Consider the following 16,209-nt stretch of genomic DNA (forward strand, 5'->3'; position numbering starts at 1 on the left):
ATTAAAAAAACACACAAGTTCTCTTTATTCTGCTTCAAACTCTATAATGAATTGCATTAAAATGACATTTTGTTATTAATTTAACACCAAAAACAGAGACCCGTAAACGCAAACTCTTTAAACTACATGACGTCATTTTGGGTTTGTCAAATCGTAATGACGTCATATTTAGTACCGACAAAGTCATTGGTTTGTAAGCGTCAAATTGTCTAATAGTATTGTTTGTTAAACCAATGCAGAATATTTCTCACTGAGAAAATATTGAAAATATTTTCCGTTATGAGTGACCGCTGGGGTAATAATTTGATTTAATCTAGTTTTATATTGTATAGTTATATTTGTATTGTGTGTTTAACCGAGACGTAGGCGAAAGTTTCCGTTACCATACCGTAACTATTGTCCGAACCAAATTGTTAACAACTACGAAAAATTACTCTCCTACCTTTAATTGCCGTTAGATTTCCTCCAAAGTTTGTCCAGACACAAATCTTGAAAAAACCATTACAATGACACAGATTCCACATACCAGATGATAACCATGTCACCTGTATCGACTTCGCTGAGAGCGCATAGGGAAAAAAGCATGTAATTTTGTATCAACTGCCATTTTGACTTTTTATGGAATATTCTTCAAGAGGGGTGAAAGGATAGGACTTAATCTAACAACGTCATAACATGTTATGATATAAAAGCAAACGTGATGACGTCTTATTATTATTTTTTATTATTATTATTATTTTAATGATACCACTAGAGATCATCGATTTCATAGTAATTGTGTCACATACTTTGGAGGCTTTGACCCCTCTTGAAGAGTATTCCATAAACAAGCAACATGGCAGACGGCAGAAAACTGCATGTATTTTTCCCTATGCAATCTCAGCAAAGACAATATTGGCGACATCGTTGCAGTCTCGTGTGTGGAATCTGTATATTTGTAGTGGGTTTTTTGCGATTTGTGTCTGGACAAACTTTGGAGGAAATCTAACGGCAATTAAACGTAGGAGTGTAATTTTTTGTAGTTGTTAACAATTTGGTTCGGACAATAATTGTATATATACTTGCAATTATTTTGTACGTTGATGAGTTGTAAAATTTAAAGGGACACTAAGGCATGTTTTGTTCTATTATAGCCGTTTTGGATAACTGAAATCATACTTTACTTAGATTTTATGGTTTAGATTATCAATTTCCGTACATTCGAAGTGTTTTGGTCATCCTGGTGTTTTTAATATCACAAAATGCATTTCTCATATTTTTAAAAACGCACGTGCGTTTGAGAAATAACAGTTATGGAGTCGAGTTTTAATCTATTTTTAGAGGGTATTTGACCATTTCAAAGTCACGGACTCATGTTTCACTCAATTGTAACTTTATCCAAATGTGTTACAGGTTTGTAGATTAATTAAACTTAGTGTTAATTTCCACAGGTTGAAACTAGGGTCTGTCTCTTTAAGGCAATAAATAAACTTGTAACTGGCTCACTGTGGCAACGTCAGATTAAGAATTAACTGTTATTATGTCTCGTTGTCGTCTCCAGTCATCAACCTTAATTGGGCCTCTCTGTGGCGTCAGGTAGTTACCGAACCAGGGACGCTAATTAATCCGACTTAAAATTAAAGACATACGTTACGTAACTCCTTTAATCTTAATATTGAACCAGTTAAAACACGCGTTATTGGAACAACGTCTACAAGACAAGACAAGACAAGGGTCACGCTGTCTGAACTGAACTGAACTGAACTGAATTTTATTTACACTCTGGCCGTAATTCAACTACATATGAGGTACATTGTAAAAATATAATTAAATAAATAAATAATGACAAGATGGCACATTCGTCATAATAATGTACATCAGATAAAACAAGTGTGATATAAAAATATCACAATCATGTTTGGTCCCACAGCAATTTAATTAAAATCAGCTCCACTATTACATGTGGATCTAACACCAGCCAGTTGGAGCTCATGTCCACCAATCAAAACCTTACTTGCAGAATCCTGCCAGTGATTTAAAAATAATTTGAAAACATTCCGAATTATCCTGAGGGTATACGTAATGTTTCGTGTGAATTACGAATGCCTTAAAACATGTTTTATTTTATAAAATAAATAATTTGTAATGTAAAACTGAACACTAATTGTTTTTTTGTTGTTGTTTTTTTAGAAATAAATAACTAATTTTTAATGTAAAATTGAACACTGATAACCCACCCTGTACGTATTGGTATGGTTCGCTGTACTGCGGCCACTAAAATAGACTCGCCCGATATTTTTAGAATTTGTATGCTCCCAAATATCGTTATAAAAGGCGAAGTGTGATTGGTCAATATTTAAATTATTATTTACAGACGAAATGTTACCTGGACATTGGGGACTACGCAGTGTTGTTAGTTTTAAATCACTGGCAGGATTCTGTAAGTGAGGTTTTGATTGGTGCACATGAGCTCCAACTGGCTGGTGTTAGATCCACATGTAATAGTGGAGCTAATTTTAATTAGATTGGTCCCACAGGTTCGGGCCGGAAGAATTTGTAGTTTACCGGATTGAATGTCCAGCAGGAATGGCATCCAGTTTTGACCCCAATACGGTAAAAGAAAATACAGCTTCTTGCATTGTCAGGTGTCGACATTGTGGCATGTTCTTCAAACTAATTACAATGTAGAGCGAACAAAATGACAAACATCGTTAGTAATCAACCTGTAGTGAATCCTATAAAGCACATTTCGGTAGTTTGTATACATGCATGAAACATTTCCCGTGAACAAGATGGGTTGCATTTTACTGAAACAACGTTTCGAAATTATCTGTGATCAAAGCTTTCTAATTTAATACGACACTAGTAAACAATTAACAAAAGTTTTACTGACCCTTAATTAATTGTGTTGTGTATATATATAAAACAACCATGTGCTGGTATATTACGCACGCTTACCTATATCTCGTCAATAAATAATGAAAATACAAATACCCGGAGATCGAAGTCGGTGTAGTGAACTTACACCTTCCCAATGATTTAATGGTTAGTTGTTATTGAGAGAAGTCGGTGTAGTGACCATACACCTTCCCAATGATTTAATGGTTAGTTGTTAGTGAGAGAAGTCGGACGTAGTGGCCTTACACCTTCCCAATGATTTAATGGTTAGTTGTTAGTGAGGGAAGTCGGTGTGGTGACCATATACCTTCCTAATGATTTAATGGTTAGTTGTTAGTGACAGAAGTCGGTGTAGTAGCCATACACCTTCCCAATGATTTAATGGTTAGTTGTTAGTGAGAGAAGTCGGTGTAGTAGCCATACACCTTCCCAATGATTTAATGGTTAGTGAGAGAGAAGTCGGTGTAGTGACCATACACCTTCCCAATGATTTAATGGTTAGTGGTTAGTGAGAGAAGTCGGTGTAGTAGCCATACACCTTCTTAATGATTTAATGGTTAGTTGTTAGTGAGAGAGAAGTCGGTGAAGTGACCTTACACCTGCCCAATGATTTAATGGTTAGTTGTTAGTGAGAGAAGTCGGCGTAGTGACCTTACACCTGCCCAATGATTTAATGGTTAGTTGTTAGTGAGAGAAGTCGGCGTAGCGACCTTACACCTTCCCAATGATTTAATGGTTAGTTGTTAGTGAGATAAGTCGATGTAGTGACCTTACACCTTCCCAATGATTTCATGGTTAGTTGTTAGTGAGATAAGTCGATGTAGTGACCTTACACGTTCCCAATGATTTCATGGTTAGTTGTTAGTGAGAGAAGTCGGTGTAGTGACCATATACCTTCCCAATGATTTAATGGTTAGTTGTTAGTGAGAGAGAAGTCGGCGTAGTGACCATACACCTTCCCAATGATTTAATGGTTAGTGGTTAGTGAGAGAGAAGTCGGTGTAGTGACAATACACCTTCCCAATTATTTAATGGTTAGTGGTTAGTGAGAGAAGTCGGTGTAGTAGCCATACACCTTCTCAATGATTTAATGGTTAGTTGTTAGTGAGAGAGATGTCGGTGTAGTGACCTTACACCTTCCCAATGATTTAATGGTTAGTTGTTAGTGAGAGAGATGTCGGTGTAGTGACCTTACACCTTCCCAATGATTTAATGGTTAGTGGTTAGTGAGAGAGAAGTCGGTGTAGTGACCATACACCTTCCCAATTATTTAATGGTTAGTGGTTAGTGAGAGAAGTCGGTGTAGTGACCATACACCTTCCCAATGATTTAATGGTTAGTGGTTAGTGAGAAAAGTCGGTGTAGTAGCCATACACCTTCTCAATGATTTAATGGTTAGTGGTTAGTGAGAGAGAAGTCGGTGTAGTGACCATACACCTTCCCAATTATTTAATGGTTAGTGGTTAGTGAGAGAAGTCGGTGTAGTGACCATACACCTTCCCAATGATTTAATGGTTAGTTGTTAGTGAGAGAGAAGTCGGCGTAGTGAACTTACACCTTCCCAATGATTTAATGGTTAGTGGTTAGTGAGAGAGAAGTCGGTGTAGTGACCATACACCTTCCCAATGATTTAATGGTTAGTGAGAGAAGTCGGTGTAGTAGCCATACACCTTCTTAATGATTTAATGGTTAGTTGTTAGTGAGAGAGAAGTCGGTGAAGTGACCTTACACCTTCCCAATGATTTCATGGTTAGTTGTTAGTGAGAGAAGTCGGCGTAGCGACCTTACACCTTCCCAATGATTTAATGGTTAGTTGTTAGTGAGATAAGTCGATGTAGTGACCTTACACCTTCCCAATGACTTCATGGTTAGTTGTTAGTGAGACAAGTCGATGTAGTGACCTTACACGTTCCCAATGATTTCATGGTTAGTTGTTAGTGAGAGAAGTCGGTGTAGTGACCATATACCTTCCCAATGATTTAATGGTTAGTTGTTAGTGAGAGAGAAGTCGGCGTAGTGACCATACACCTTCCCAATGATTTAATGGTTAGTGGTTAGTGAGAGAGAAGTCGGTGTAGTGACAATACACCTTCCCAATTATTTAATGGTTAGTGGTTAGTGAGAGAAGTCGGTGTAGTAGCCATACACCTTCTCAATGATTTAATGGTTAGTTGTTAGTGAGAGAGATGTCGGTGTAGTGACCTTACACCTTCCCAATGATTTAATGGTTAGTTGTTAGTGAGAGAGATGTCGGTGTAGTGACCTTACACCTTCCCAATGATTTAATGGTTAGTGGTTAGTGAGAGAGAAGTCGGTGTAGTGACCATACACCTTCCCAATTATTTAATGGTTAGTGGTTAGTGAGAGAAGTCGGTGTAGTGACCATACACCTTCCCAATGATTTAATGGTTAGTTGTTAGTGAGAGAGAAGTCGGTGTAGTGACCTTACACCTTCCCAATTATTTAATGGTTAGTGGTTAGTGAGAGAAGTCGGTGTAGTGACCATACACCTTCCCAATGATTTTATGTTTAGTTGTTAGTGAGAGAGAAGTCGGTGTAGTGATCTTACACCTTCCCAATGATTTAATGGTTAGTTGTTAGTGAGAGAAGTCGGCGTAGTGAACTTACACCTGCCCAATGATTTAATGGTTAGTTGTTAGTGAGAGAGAAGTCGGCGTAGTGAACTTACACCTTCCCAATGATTTAATGGTTAGTTGTTAGTGAGAGAAGTCGGCGTAGTGAACTTACACCTGCCCAATGATTTAATGGTTAGTTGTTAGTGAGAGAAGTCGGCGTAGTGAACTTACACCTGCCCAATGATTTAATGGTTAGTTGTTAGTGAGAGAAGTCGGCGTAGTGAACTTACACCTGCCCAATGATTTAATGGTTAGTTGTTAGTGAGAGAGAAGTCTGTGTAGTGATCTTACACATTCCCAATGATTTAATGGTTAGTTGTTAGTGAGAGAAGTCGGCGTAGTGAACTTACACCTGCCCAATGATTTAATGGTTAGTTGTTAGTGAGAGAGAAGTCTGTGTAGTGATCTTACACCTTCCCAATGATTTAATGGTTAGTTGTTAGTGAGAGAGGTCGGCGTAGTGAACTTACACCTGCCCAATGATTTAATGGTTAGTTGTTAGTGAGAGAAGTCGGCGTAGTGAACTTACACCTGCCCAATGATTTAATGGTTAGTTGTTAGTGAGAGAGAAGTCGGTGTAGTGATCTTACACCTTCCCAATGATTTAATGGTTAGTTGTTAGTGAGAGAAGTCGGCGTAGTGAACTTACACCTGCCCAATGATTTAATGGTTAGTTGTTAGTGAGAGAGAAGTCTGTGTAGTGATCTTACACCTTCCCAATGATTTAATGGTTAGTGGTTAGTGAGAGAAGTCGGTGTAGTAGCCATACACCTTCTCAATGATTTAATGGTTAGTTGTTAGTGAGAGAGATGTCGGTGTAGTGACCTTACACCTTCCCAATGATTTAATGGTTAGTTGTTAGTGAGAGAAGTCGGTGTAGTAGCCATACACCTTCTCAATGATTTAATGGTTAGTTGTTAGTGAGAGAGATGTCGGTGTAGTGACCTTACACCTTCCCAATGATTTAATGGTTAGTTGTTAGTGAGAGAAGTCGGTGTAGTAGCCATACACCTTCTCAATGATTTAATGGTTAGTTGTTAGTGAGAGAGATGTCGGTGTAGTGACCTTACACCTTCCCAATGATTTAATGGTTAGTTGTTAGTGAGAGAAGTCGGTGTAGTGACCATACACCTTCCCAATTATTTAATGGTTAGTGGTTAGTGAGAGAAGTCGGTGTAGTGACCATACACCTTCCCAATGATTTAATGGTTAGTTGTTAGTGAGAGAGAAGTCGGTGTAGTGACCTTACACCTTCCCAATTATTTAATGGTTAGTGGTTAGTGAGAGAAGTCGGTGTAGTGACCATACACCTTCCCAATGATTTAATGGTTAGTTGTTAGTGAGAGAAGTCGGTGTAGTGACCATACACCTTCCCAATTATTTAATGGTTAGTGGTTAGTGAGAGAAGTCGGTGTAGTGACCATACACCTTCCCAATGATTTAATGGTTAGTTGTTAGTGAGAGAGAAGTCGGTGTAGTGACCATACACCTTCCCAATGATTTAATGGTTAGTTGTTAGTGAGAGAGAAGTCGGTGTAGTGACCATACACCTTCCCAATTATTTAATGGTTAGTTGTTAGTGAGAGAAGTCGGTGAAGTGATCTTACACCTTCCCAATGATTTCATGGTTAGTTGTTAGTGAGAGAGGTCGGTGTAGCGTCCGATTAAGCTACAGCTTTAACGTGTCATGGCCACTGGTAATTAATGTTTGGATCATTTAATATCTTACATTTTCAGTGCAATCAAAGTATGTGATATTTTTAAGATCACATACTTTAAGAATTTGATAACTTTGCAAATTAGATGTAAATTAATCGAGGTCACGGCACTAGGTTTATTGACATTTAAGCAAACGTACTTTTGTGACACTCCATAATTGACGTATGCATTCAGTCATCGAATAAAAACATTTCAATAGCAATTTGACACTGAAAGCTGTCCAGCGTTCAGAAAACAAAAAAACGTTAAGCCCTAGTTTGTTTTGATGTAATGACATCCAAAATGATGTCATTCGAGTTTGACGTCATTTCCATTCACCGCGCCACATATTCTTACGTCATTTGAATATCTAGTAATGGCGGACTGGAATTAAAGTTGCGTGCACAGTTCGCCATTATACATTAGACGAACAGAGAAGTTTGAAAGTAAACACAAGTAAGTGCAGTATGATCGCTCTGCATAAGCGCATTCCTCGTGGAACCACTTTCTCGTTCCAGCCAGTGCACCACGACTGGTATATCAAAGGATGTGGTATGTGCTATCCTGTCTGTGGGATGTTGCATATGAAAGATCCGTTGCTACTGATGGAAAAAAAATGTAGCGAGTTTCCTCTCTAAGACTATAATGTCAAAATAACCAAATGTTTGACATCCAATAGCTGATATCCAGCCAGTGCACCACGACTAGGTATACCAAAGGGCGTGGTATGTAGTACCCTGTCTGTGTGATGGTGCATATAAAAGATCCCTTGCTGCTAATCGAAAAGAGTAGCCCATGAAGTGGCGACAGCGAGTTTCCTCACTCAATATCTATGTGGTCCTTAATCATACGTCCTACGCCATATAACCGTAAATAAAATGTGTTGAGTGCGTTGTTAAATAAACCATTTCCTTTCCTTCCAATAGCCGATAATTAATAAATGAATGTGCTCTAGTGGTGTCGTTAAACAAAACAAACTTTTTTTCCTGCTGGAACCACCTTCCAGTAATGAACCTGAATGCACAAAACGTTCTAATTGCATTGTTCGCAGCATGACAGATAATCTCGTTCCAATAGTGTGACGTCACAGATGTGGATTAAGCCGAGATAATCATATATACCGTACATGTTATTTCCGAATACGAATGCGTGAGACTTTTTGGCGCTTGCAATATATTACCTCTTATTTATCTCCCTCTCTGTCAGGCTGTCTGATCCCGCCCCCAGCCATTCCAGCCCCCCCCCCCCCCCCCCCACCCCCCCCCCCCCCACCCCCCACCCCCCCCCCCCCAACCCCACCCACCACCACGATGGTAAAGGAACATCTAGTGGAACAAACATCTCGAGTAACGTATTCTGCATTTGTAAACGGATGTATAGCGTAATATGACATTTATATATTACTTATGCTATATGACTAAGTAGGTTAATTGTACGCCAGTGATAACTATGGAACACGGAGTTTCAGAGCGTGAGGCCGTTACTAAGCAACACACAGGCTACATATTATTTTGTATAGGCTATTCGTTTCTTATTGGACAAGGAAAGGAAAGGAATGTTTGTTGAACGACACTTCGGCACAATTAAAAACTACAGATATATGGTGTCTAACGTGTAGCTATTTGGACACTTGATCACGAAAGAGAAAATGTAACCATTACAGGCTAGTCCCACCGAAAACCAGACAGCGGTCTTTTAAGTCTGTGCGCATTTTCCTATAGACCTGGGCCCGATTTCACAAAACATCGTAAGCCTAGTTTTGCACGTAAACGTAAATCTACGACTAAACCACAATTCTTATTATTATTATTATAGTACAACAAATATAGTTAGAAATACATATATTTCATTTTCTTTTGTCTTTAAAATGCTCCATCTTCCATAATGATGCAATTTTCTGCGTGAAATAGACGTTAAACACGTGTAAACGCACGACCGGTATAACTGCTAGTAGCAGACGTAAACTTACGATTTTTAGTGAAATAGGCCCCAGATGTACTAGTTGTGGTGCACTGGGTTTCGTTTGTTGCTTTTTTGTTCTTTCTTTCTTTTTTCTTTTTCCTTCTTCTTTTTCGTTTTTTTTTTGTTTTTGTTTTGTTTGAGGTTTGTTTGGGTTTTGGTGTTGTGTTGTGGGGGTTTTGTGGGGGTTTTATTTGTTTTTAAGTGCCCTTTTTAACGATTGTTTTTCATTTTTAATTTCATCACCCACAATATACAGCACTGTCTTGACAATACGTCTTTGAGCATCTTCATTTCAAAGGAGCATCCGAATCAACTACAGATTTCGTCTACTTCTGGAGGTCGACTCATTGCCATTGGCCTTCGACAACGTCATAGCCCAGTGGTAAAGCGGTGGGCCCATTGGGCTATTTCTCGTTCCAGCCAGTGCACCACGACTGGTATATCAAAGACCGTGGTATGTGCTATCCTGTCTCAGGGATGGTGCATATAAAAGATCCCTTGCTACTAGCGGGCTTCCTCTCTAAGACTGTCAAAATGACCAAATGGTTGACATCCAATAGCCGATGATTAATACATCAATGTGCTCTAGTGGTGTCGTTAAACAAAACAAACTTTAACAAACGTTTTAACTGTTTACAATTTTATGACACTCCCCTCCCCTTACAAAATCCTGGATCCGACCCTGGTAGTCCTACACCTCTACGCCGAGGCATTAAACCTTAATATGAGCGGGGGCCATTATCGGAATGTGAACCCAGTACTTAAAAGTCGATGCATCAGCCCATTGTTATTAAGAACGGGTTCCCCTGTCTTTTCAGGGGGGGGGGGGGGGGAGGTGCGTAGCCCAGTGGTAAAGCGTTCGGTGGACCTATTGGGTTATTTCTCGTTCCAGCCAGTGCTCCACAATTGGCGTAACAAAGGTCGTGGAATGTACTATCCTGTCTGTGGGTTTGTGCATATAAAATATCCCTTGCTGCTAATCGAAAAGAGTAGTCAGTGTGTGTCAGAAGGGCGTGCTTCAACCTTAATTGGATATAAGTACGAAAATACCTACAAATGAATTAAAATGGCATTTAAATGTCCGCAAATGTGTTTTGAAAAAAAGGGCACTTTATCCGTAACATTTAATACCATTAACTTTTTTTTTTTTTTTTTATGTCTTATCAATATTTTTATTTTATTTTATTATGATCATAATTTTATATATATAGATAGATAGATAGATAGATAGATAGATAGATAGATAGATATACATACATATACATATACATATACATATACATATACATATACATATGTACATATATATACACATACATATATGCATATCTATATGTGTATATATAACGCAAATTATAAATAGTGCATGATTACGGAATGTGTCGAAATCCACCGTCTGACATCTGACAAGAAATCCTGTCCTCATTTTCAAACGTCCTGTCTCAAAGAGCCATATCCTGTCTACAGAGAACTGCGCTGGGCCTCGGTTGTCAGTCTGGGGCAAACCTACAAGCAAGGGATGTTTTCATATGCAGTTTCTCCAGAACAAGGCAGTATATACCACGGGTTTTGACACATTAGACATGGGGTGGAACACCCATGTAAGGTGGATTATTGTGTAATTAAGAACACTTGACTGTTCAATACATATATGCCGCAAAGGCATCTGGAATAGCATCTTGCCGGGGAGGGGTCGCAATGTATTTCATCTGAAATGACTTTATAAGGTACTTTGATTTTAGTGTGTAGTAAAAAGAAAAGTACAAATATTTTAAATAATCCAGTTGCATACGTAGTAGCAGGCACTTAACCTACTTCAAACACTGGAAAAAAAGCAAAATACCCTCACCCCCACCCCCCCAAAGAATCCAACATATTAGAAGGACCTTCCCTGAAACTAAGTTCTAGTTTTGGCCTGAAAAAAAATGCTCTGTTCCCTATTCGTGGTGGGGTTGCTGCCCTCGGACCCCTCCCCCACGACTCTCACCGCCCCCAGATCTCACCCTCACTGCCACAACTACTCTTTATCTTTTGGGTGACTGCTTGAGCAGATTTAACTATTTATACTTTGTACATCACCTAATGATATAACTGCAGCAGCCTCGATAATGCTAATCCTGTGCGCGTTCAGGAGGTTGAATGCTCGCGTACAGTTTAAGTGGTTTATATCCTATCACACTGATTAACTTTTGTTAATGGTAGGCGCAAACAACGGTTCGCAAGCGACTGCAAGCGATTGGCCTCAAGAACAAATTGCGTAATAACTTGTGCTTTGGCTACTGAACCTCGTACGTCGATGTCGGGCTTTGTTGGGGAACAGTCAAACAAAACAGGTCTGAATTTAGGTTCCACTGGTTCCTGACCTTTCGACACGACACACAGATGTATCTATAGCTATAATGAATGTGACGATGTAATAAGGAAAAGCATTACAAATTGCAGCATAAAAAGGTAAAGGTTTTTGTGTTTTTAGTGGGTTTATTATTATTATTATTATTTTTTTTTTTTAATATAACAAAAGTTTATTATGTCATATTATAAGAATATACACATGTATATTCTTATATATAAAATATTTCTGTGGGCTAAATATCTATTGTGGTCCATATTTTACACTTCTCAGGCTGCCATTGTTCACTGGCGTAGCCAGGATTCTGTATTGTGGGAGCTACCTATATTGGGGGTGGGGGGCAACTACACTGCCTTCGAGTCGTGTTATGGGGTGACGGGAAAATATAAAAGGTGGGGCGGGGAAAAGAGGTGTTATTGGGGGCATGGCCCTTACCACCCCCACCCCCCACTCTCTCACTTCCGGCTACGCCGGTGCTATTTTTAAACAATAATATTATAATATGCTACATGTATGTATTCGACATATATTATCCTAATTAATGTTAGTTGACTACATGTATTCGGTACAGTGTGTTTTCGGTGCCGTGTGTTCCCAGCCACAATGTTTTGATGTGTCTCTGGCTGCAATCTAGACCGGCCTCGGTGGCGTCGTGGTTAGGCGATCGGTCTACAGGCTAGTAGGTACTGGGTTCGGATCCCAGTCGAGGCATGGGATTTTTAATCCAAATACCGACTCCAAACCCTGAGTGAGTGCTCCGCAAGGCTCAATGGATAGGTGTAAACCACTTGCACCGACCAGTGATCCATAACTGGTTCAACAAAGGCCATGGCTTGTGCTATCCTGCCTGTGGGAAGTGCAAATAAAAGATCCCTTGCTGCCTGTCGTAAAAGAGTAGCCTATGTGGCGACAGCGGGTTTCCTCTAAAAAAAAACAGTGTCAGAATGACCATATGTTTGACGTCCAATAGCCGATGATAAGATAAAAAATCAATGTGCTCTAGTGGCGTCGTTAAATAAAACAAACTTTACTGACTGCAATCTGTCTATGGCATATGACAATAGTCGCATACAGCAATCAGTATAATTATTATAACAATGTGATGGATGTATAATGTTTTGCTGAATTTGATGAGTAACTACACTTTTTTTCAGCAAGTTGAGTTGAAATAAATTATTTTATTGGTGACATAATGCGTGATATTACTTGACATACATATATAGAAATAACCTCTCTCTCTCTCTCTCTCTCTCTCTCTCTCTCTCTCTCTCTCTCTCTCTCTCTCTCTCTCTCTCTCTCTCTCTCTCTCTCTCTCTCTCTCTCTCTCTCTCTCTCTCTCTCTCTCTCTCGTCTGTTATAAGAGTACGAGTCAGGGGACAAGAGTGTCAACTGCACCCCCAGGACTGGTGCAAATATTCGCATTTGTGCATCACCCTACTCACAATATTAGTAATCCGTGTAAACATGCGTAGATGTACAGGAAAGGTTGCAAACTGAATTGTTCCTAACTAGCCCTCAATACATAGACACATACAGTTTGGTGTTGATTCTTTGTATCGCTTATATAAATATAGGTACAGGAACTTTCATGAAAACTTTTGAGAGTCTTTTCAATTTCGATTGGGTTCATATAATGAATACTTGCCAAACAAAGTAAAAAGTAAAGTTTGTTTTATTTAACGACGCCACTAGAGCACATTGATTTTTTTCTTATCATGGGCTATTGGACGTCAAACATATGGTCATTCTACACAGATTTTAGAGGAAATCCGCTGTCGCCACATAGGCTACTCTTTTACGACAGGCAAAAAGGAATCTTTTATTTGCGCTTCCCACAGGCAGGATAGCACAAACCATGGCCTTTGTTGAACCAGTTATGAATCACTGGTCGGTGCAAGTGATTTACACCTATCCATTGAGCCTTGCGGAGCACTCACTCGGGGTTTGGAGTCGGTATCTGGATTAAACATCCCATGCCTAGACTGGGATCCGAACCAATACCTACCAGCCTGTAGACCGATGGCCTAACCACTACGCTACCGAGGCCGGTCACTTGCCAAACTGTCTTCAGTTTGGTATGACCCCATACTGGCGCAATAATGAAAATCATCAATTTAAATAACCAGTATGTAAACTTTCAGGGTGTCTCTATAGAAAATGGGCCTAAGAGTAGTTAAAACAGTCGCAGAAATCAAATAGACACCTCATCACGAACAAAACAAAAACATCCACTATCAATTGAGTACAACAAAGTGAAAAAAAAGCACAACTTAAAACAAACAGTAGCCATGACGAACACAGCACCGAGGGTGGGAAGATGGTGGTATAGTGATATATTGAATACATGTATTTATTACACACCAGTGTAAGATATTGCTCATGTCACAACAATCACTCAGTATCTAACTAGTGTAATATTGGCGTGACGTTGTCCACTCGCTGACCCAATTCGTAGAAAAATAACGTGTAGTAGGATTCGACATCTGCTTACTTCTGCGTTGCGGCTTGTTTGCAGTTGGTTTGTAATAAATAAAATACTAAACGAGCTTGCCTGTCGTACTATTTTTATGAAACTCGTGAACAGTGTTGGTATCTGAATCGCTTTCGCTCGTCAGATACCAAAACTGTTCACTCATTTCATAAAAATGGTATGACAGGCAAGCTCATTTAGTATTCTATATATCAGTCATGTATTTATGTCACATGCAGAATATTACATACCATAGCCTTTGACATACTAGTACAAGGGTTGTAATATTGCATAGTTAGAACTGGATCTAAATCCTAGGAAACCATTAGCTTTAAACTTTAAAGTTAGTGCAGTTCCTGTCATCATGTCTACTCATTGAATTGGCTGATTTTACTAATTTTATTTTTTCATCAGCATTAGAGGGTTTATTCTGCTCATTCTGTTCTTTATTATTATAATAATCAAATAGATAACACAAACAAAAATTCCATTAATAATGTTAAGTGTAGAGTAGTATGGCGCCATGATCTACGTTCCGTGATCACGTGACATTGGTATGAGACAATGGCCTTGGTGCAGGTGTGCAACCTTGGTAGGAGACAATGGCATTGGTGTAAGTGTGTGACCTTGGTAGGAGACAATGGCCTTGTTGCAGGTGTGCAACCTTGGTAGGAGACAATGGTCTTGGTGTAAGTGTGTGACCTTGGTAGGAGACAAAGGCCTTGGATGTCCCGATGTCCTTGGACTGACCATGGGATGCCTCCCTCAGCGAATAAAAAGAGTGCTTTTTGGCTTCATTGTATAACGTCTATTGTGTTGTTTTTGTGTTCACAGTGGACATACACGTGGGTATTTTTTCACAGTGCAGTTGACTTGACACAAAAAATAAGCAATTGCCATAAAAAAAAAAAAAAAAAATTCTCGTGCAGAAAATGGTACAGATGTTTGCAGACGGTACGGCCACCTTGTGTGTGTGTGTGTGTGTGTGTGTGTGTGTGTGTGTTATACTGTGCCAAGCATGGTGATCATATGCAAATTATGAAAAAACATACTCCGGTATGGTTTGTATTTCTTTGACAAAGTCGACTTTTTCTTTGTGTTCTCTAAGTGCCGTTGAGCCATTCATTCATTTGTTCAATAATAGAGGAGTACATACAAAGGATCAACGACCAATAGCTTTCTATGCAATCTGTAAACCTTTATTGATAACCATATTACAACTGTCGGATCACATCCAAAAGCATTTTATTAAAACCACACAGTGTTTATGAAAACACTTAGCTACCAGGGCCCCGTTCCACGAAAGAGTTGTAGCTAAGATTAATTGTAGTGACTTAAGGTGAGTTTTACAACTGGCACTGTAAACTTTACAGCCGTTCCACAAAGCAACCTTACGGTAGTCTTAAGTGCCCCTTTAATGATTGATATATCCTTTGCCAAGAAGTGCGAATTAGTAATAAATTGGTTACCGACTTTTCGGAACATCTTGGATGTATTCATTGGTATCGGACATCCATGAAGTACATTTGTCAGTTTGTATGCTAAGTGAAAATTGCCGAATGCATAAGACAGAGCCTTGGGGTACGCCCGCGGGGACATGTTTATCCCGTATTTTCGTGTGAAGGTCGTATGGCCTAGAATGTTTTTCATCGAACGCCAAGTTTCATAAAAGGAATTTGATATATATTAGATCTATTTTTACAGAATAAGTTAGTACCTTTCTTAGAAAATTATCAAACATCATCTAACTGGCATTTGACATCTACGTTAGTGGCTTACAACTGCCTCGTACCTATTGTAAATTTTCACAGTAATTTACGGCAATCGTAGACAAAAATTAAGGTCGCGATGGTAGGTATTTACGGCGATAGTAGTGCTAAGATAGCTTCGTGGAATGGGCCCAGGTGAACAGAGGTAACACAACAGCAAAAGAAATACCGACGCGTGGCCGTCTTAAGCAGCAGAAGAAATCCTTTATGGTATGCACACTGACCATCAAAGTTTGTTTTGTTTAGCGACATCACTAGAGCACATTCATTTATTAATCATCGGCAAATGGATGTCAAATATAATTTTGACAGTTTTAGAGAGGAAACCCCTGCAGGCTTTGTGTCCGAAAACTATGTAATATTTAATAAAAACAAATAATTTAGAAATGTGCTCTGACGAATGTTAAACAGCAGTTCTCTTACCAACATATTGTTTTGGCAAAAACT

At 39.1% G+C, this 16,209-nt stretch overlaps 1 protein-coding gene across 3 annotated transcripts in view; it reads left to right on the top strand.

Moving 5' to 3' along the window:
* The first annotated feature begins 240 nt into the window (after positions 1 to 240).
* The window catches only part of LOC121381121, a 31,552-nt gene continuing 15,583 nt past the window's right edge, over positions 241 to 16,209 (top strand). For 2 of the 3 annotated variants that reach the window (XM_041510244.1, XM_041510245.1), the window contains exon 1: positions 241 to 295. In XM_041510244.1, coding sequence (XP_041366178.1) covers positions 280 to 295 — 16 coding nt within the window. In that variant the 5' untranslated portion in view covers positions 241 to 279. Of the gene's footprint in view, positions 296 to 10,565; positions 11,625 to 16,209 lie in introns of those variants that run through there. The other variant, XM_041510248.1, reaches the window with a different exon arrangement.

This window comes from Gigantopelta aegis, chromosome 9 (assembly GCF_016097555.1).
Source record: "Gigantopelta aegis isolate Gae_Host chromosome 9, Gae_host_genome, whole genome shotgun sequence".
Classification (NCBI taxonomy): Eukaryota; Metazoa; Mollusca; class Gastropoda; order Neomphalida; family Peltospiridae; genus Gigantopelta; species Gigantopelta aegis.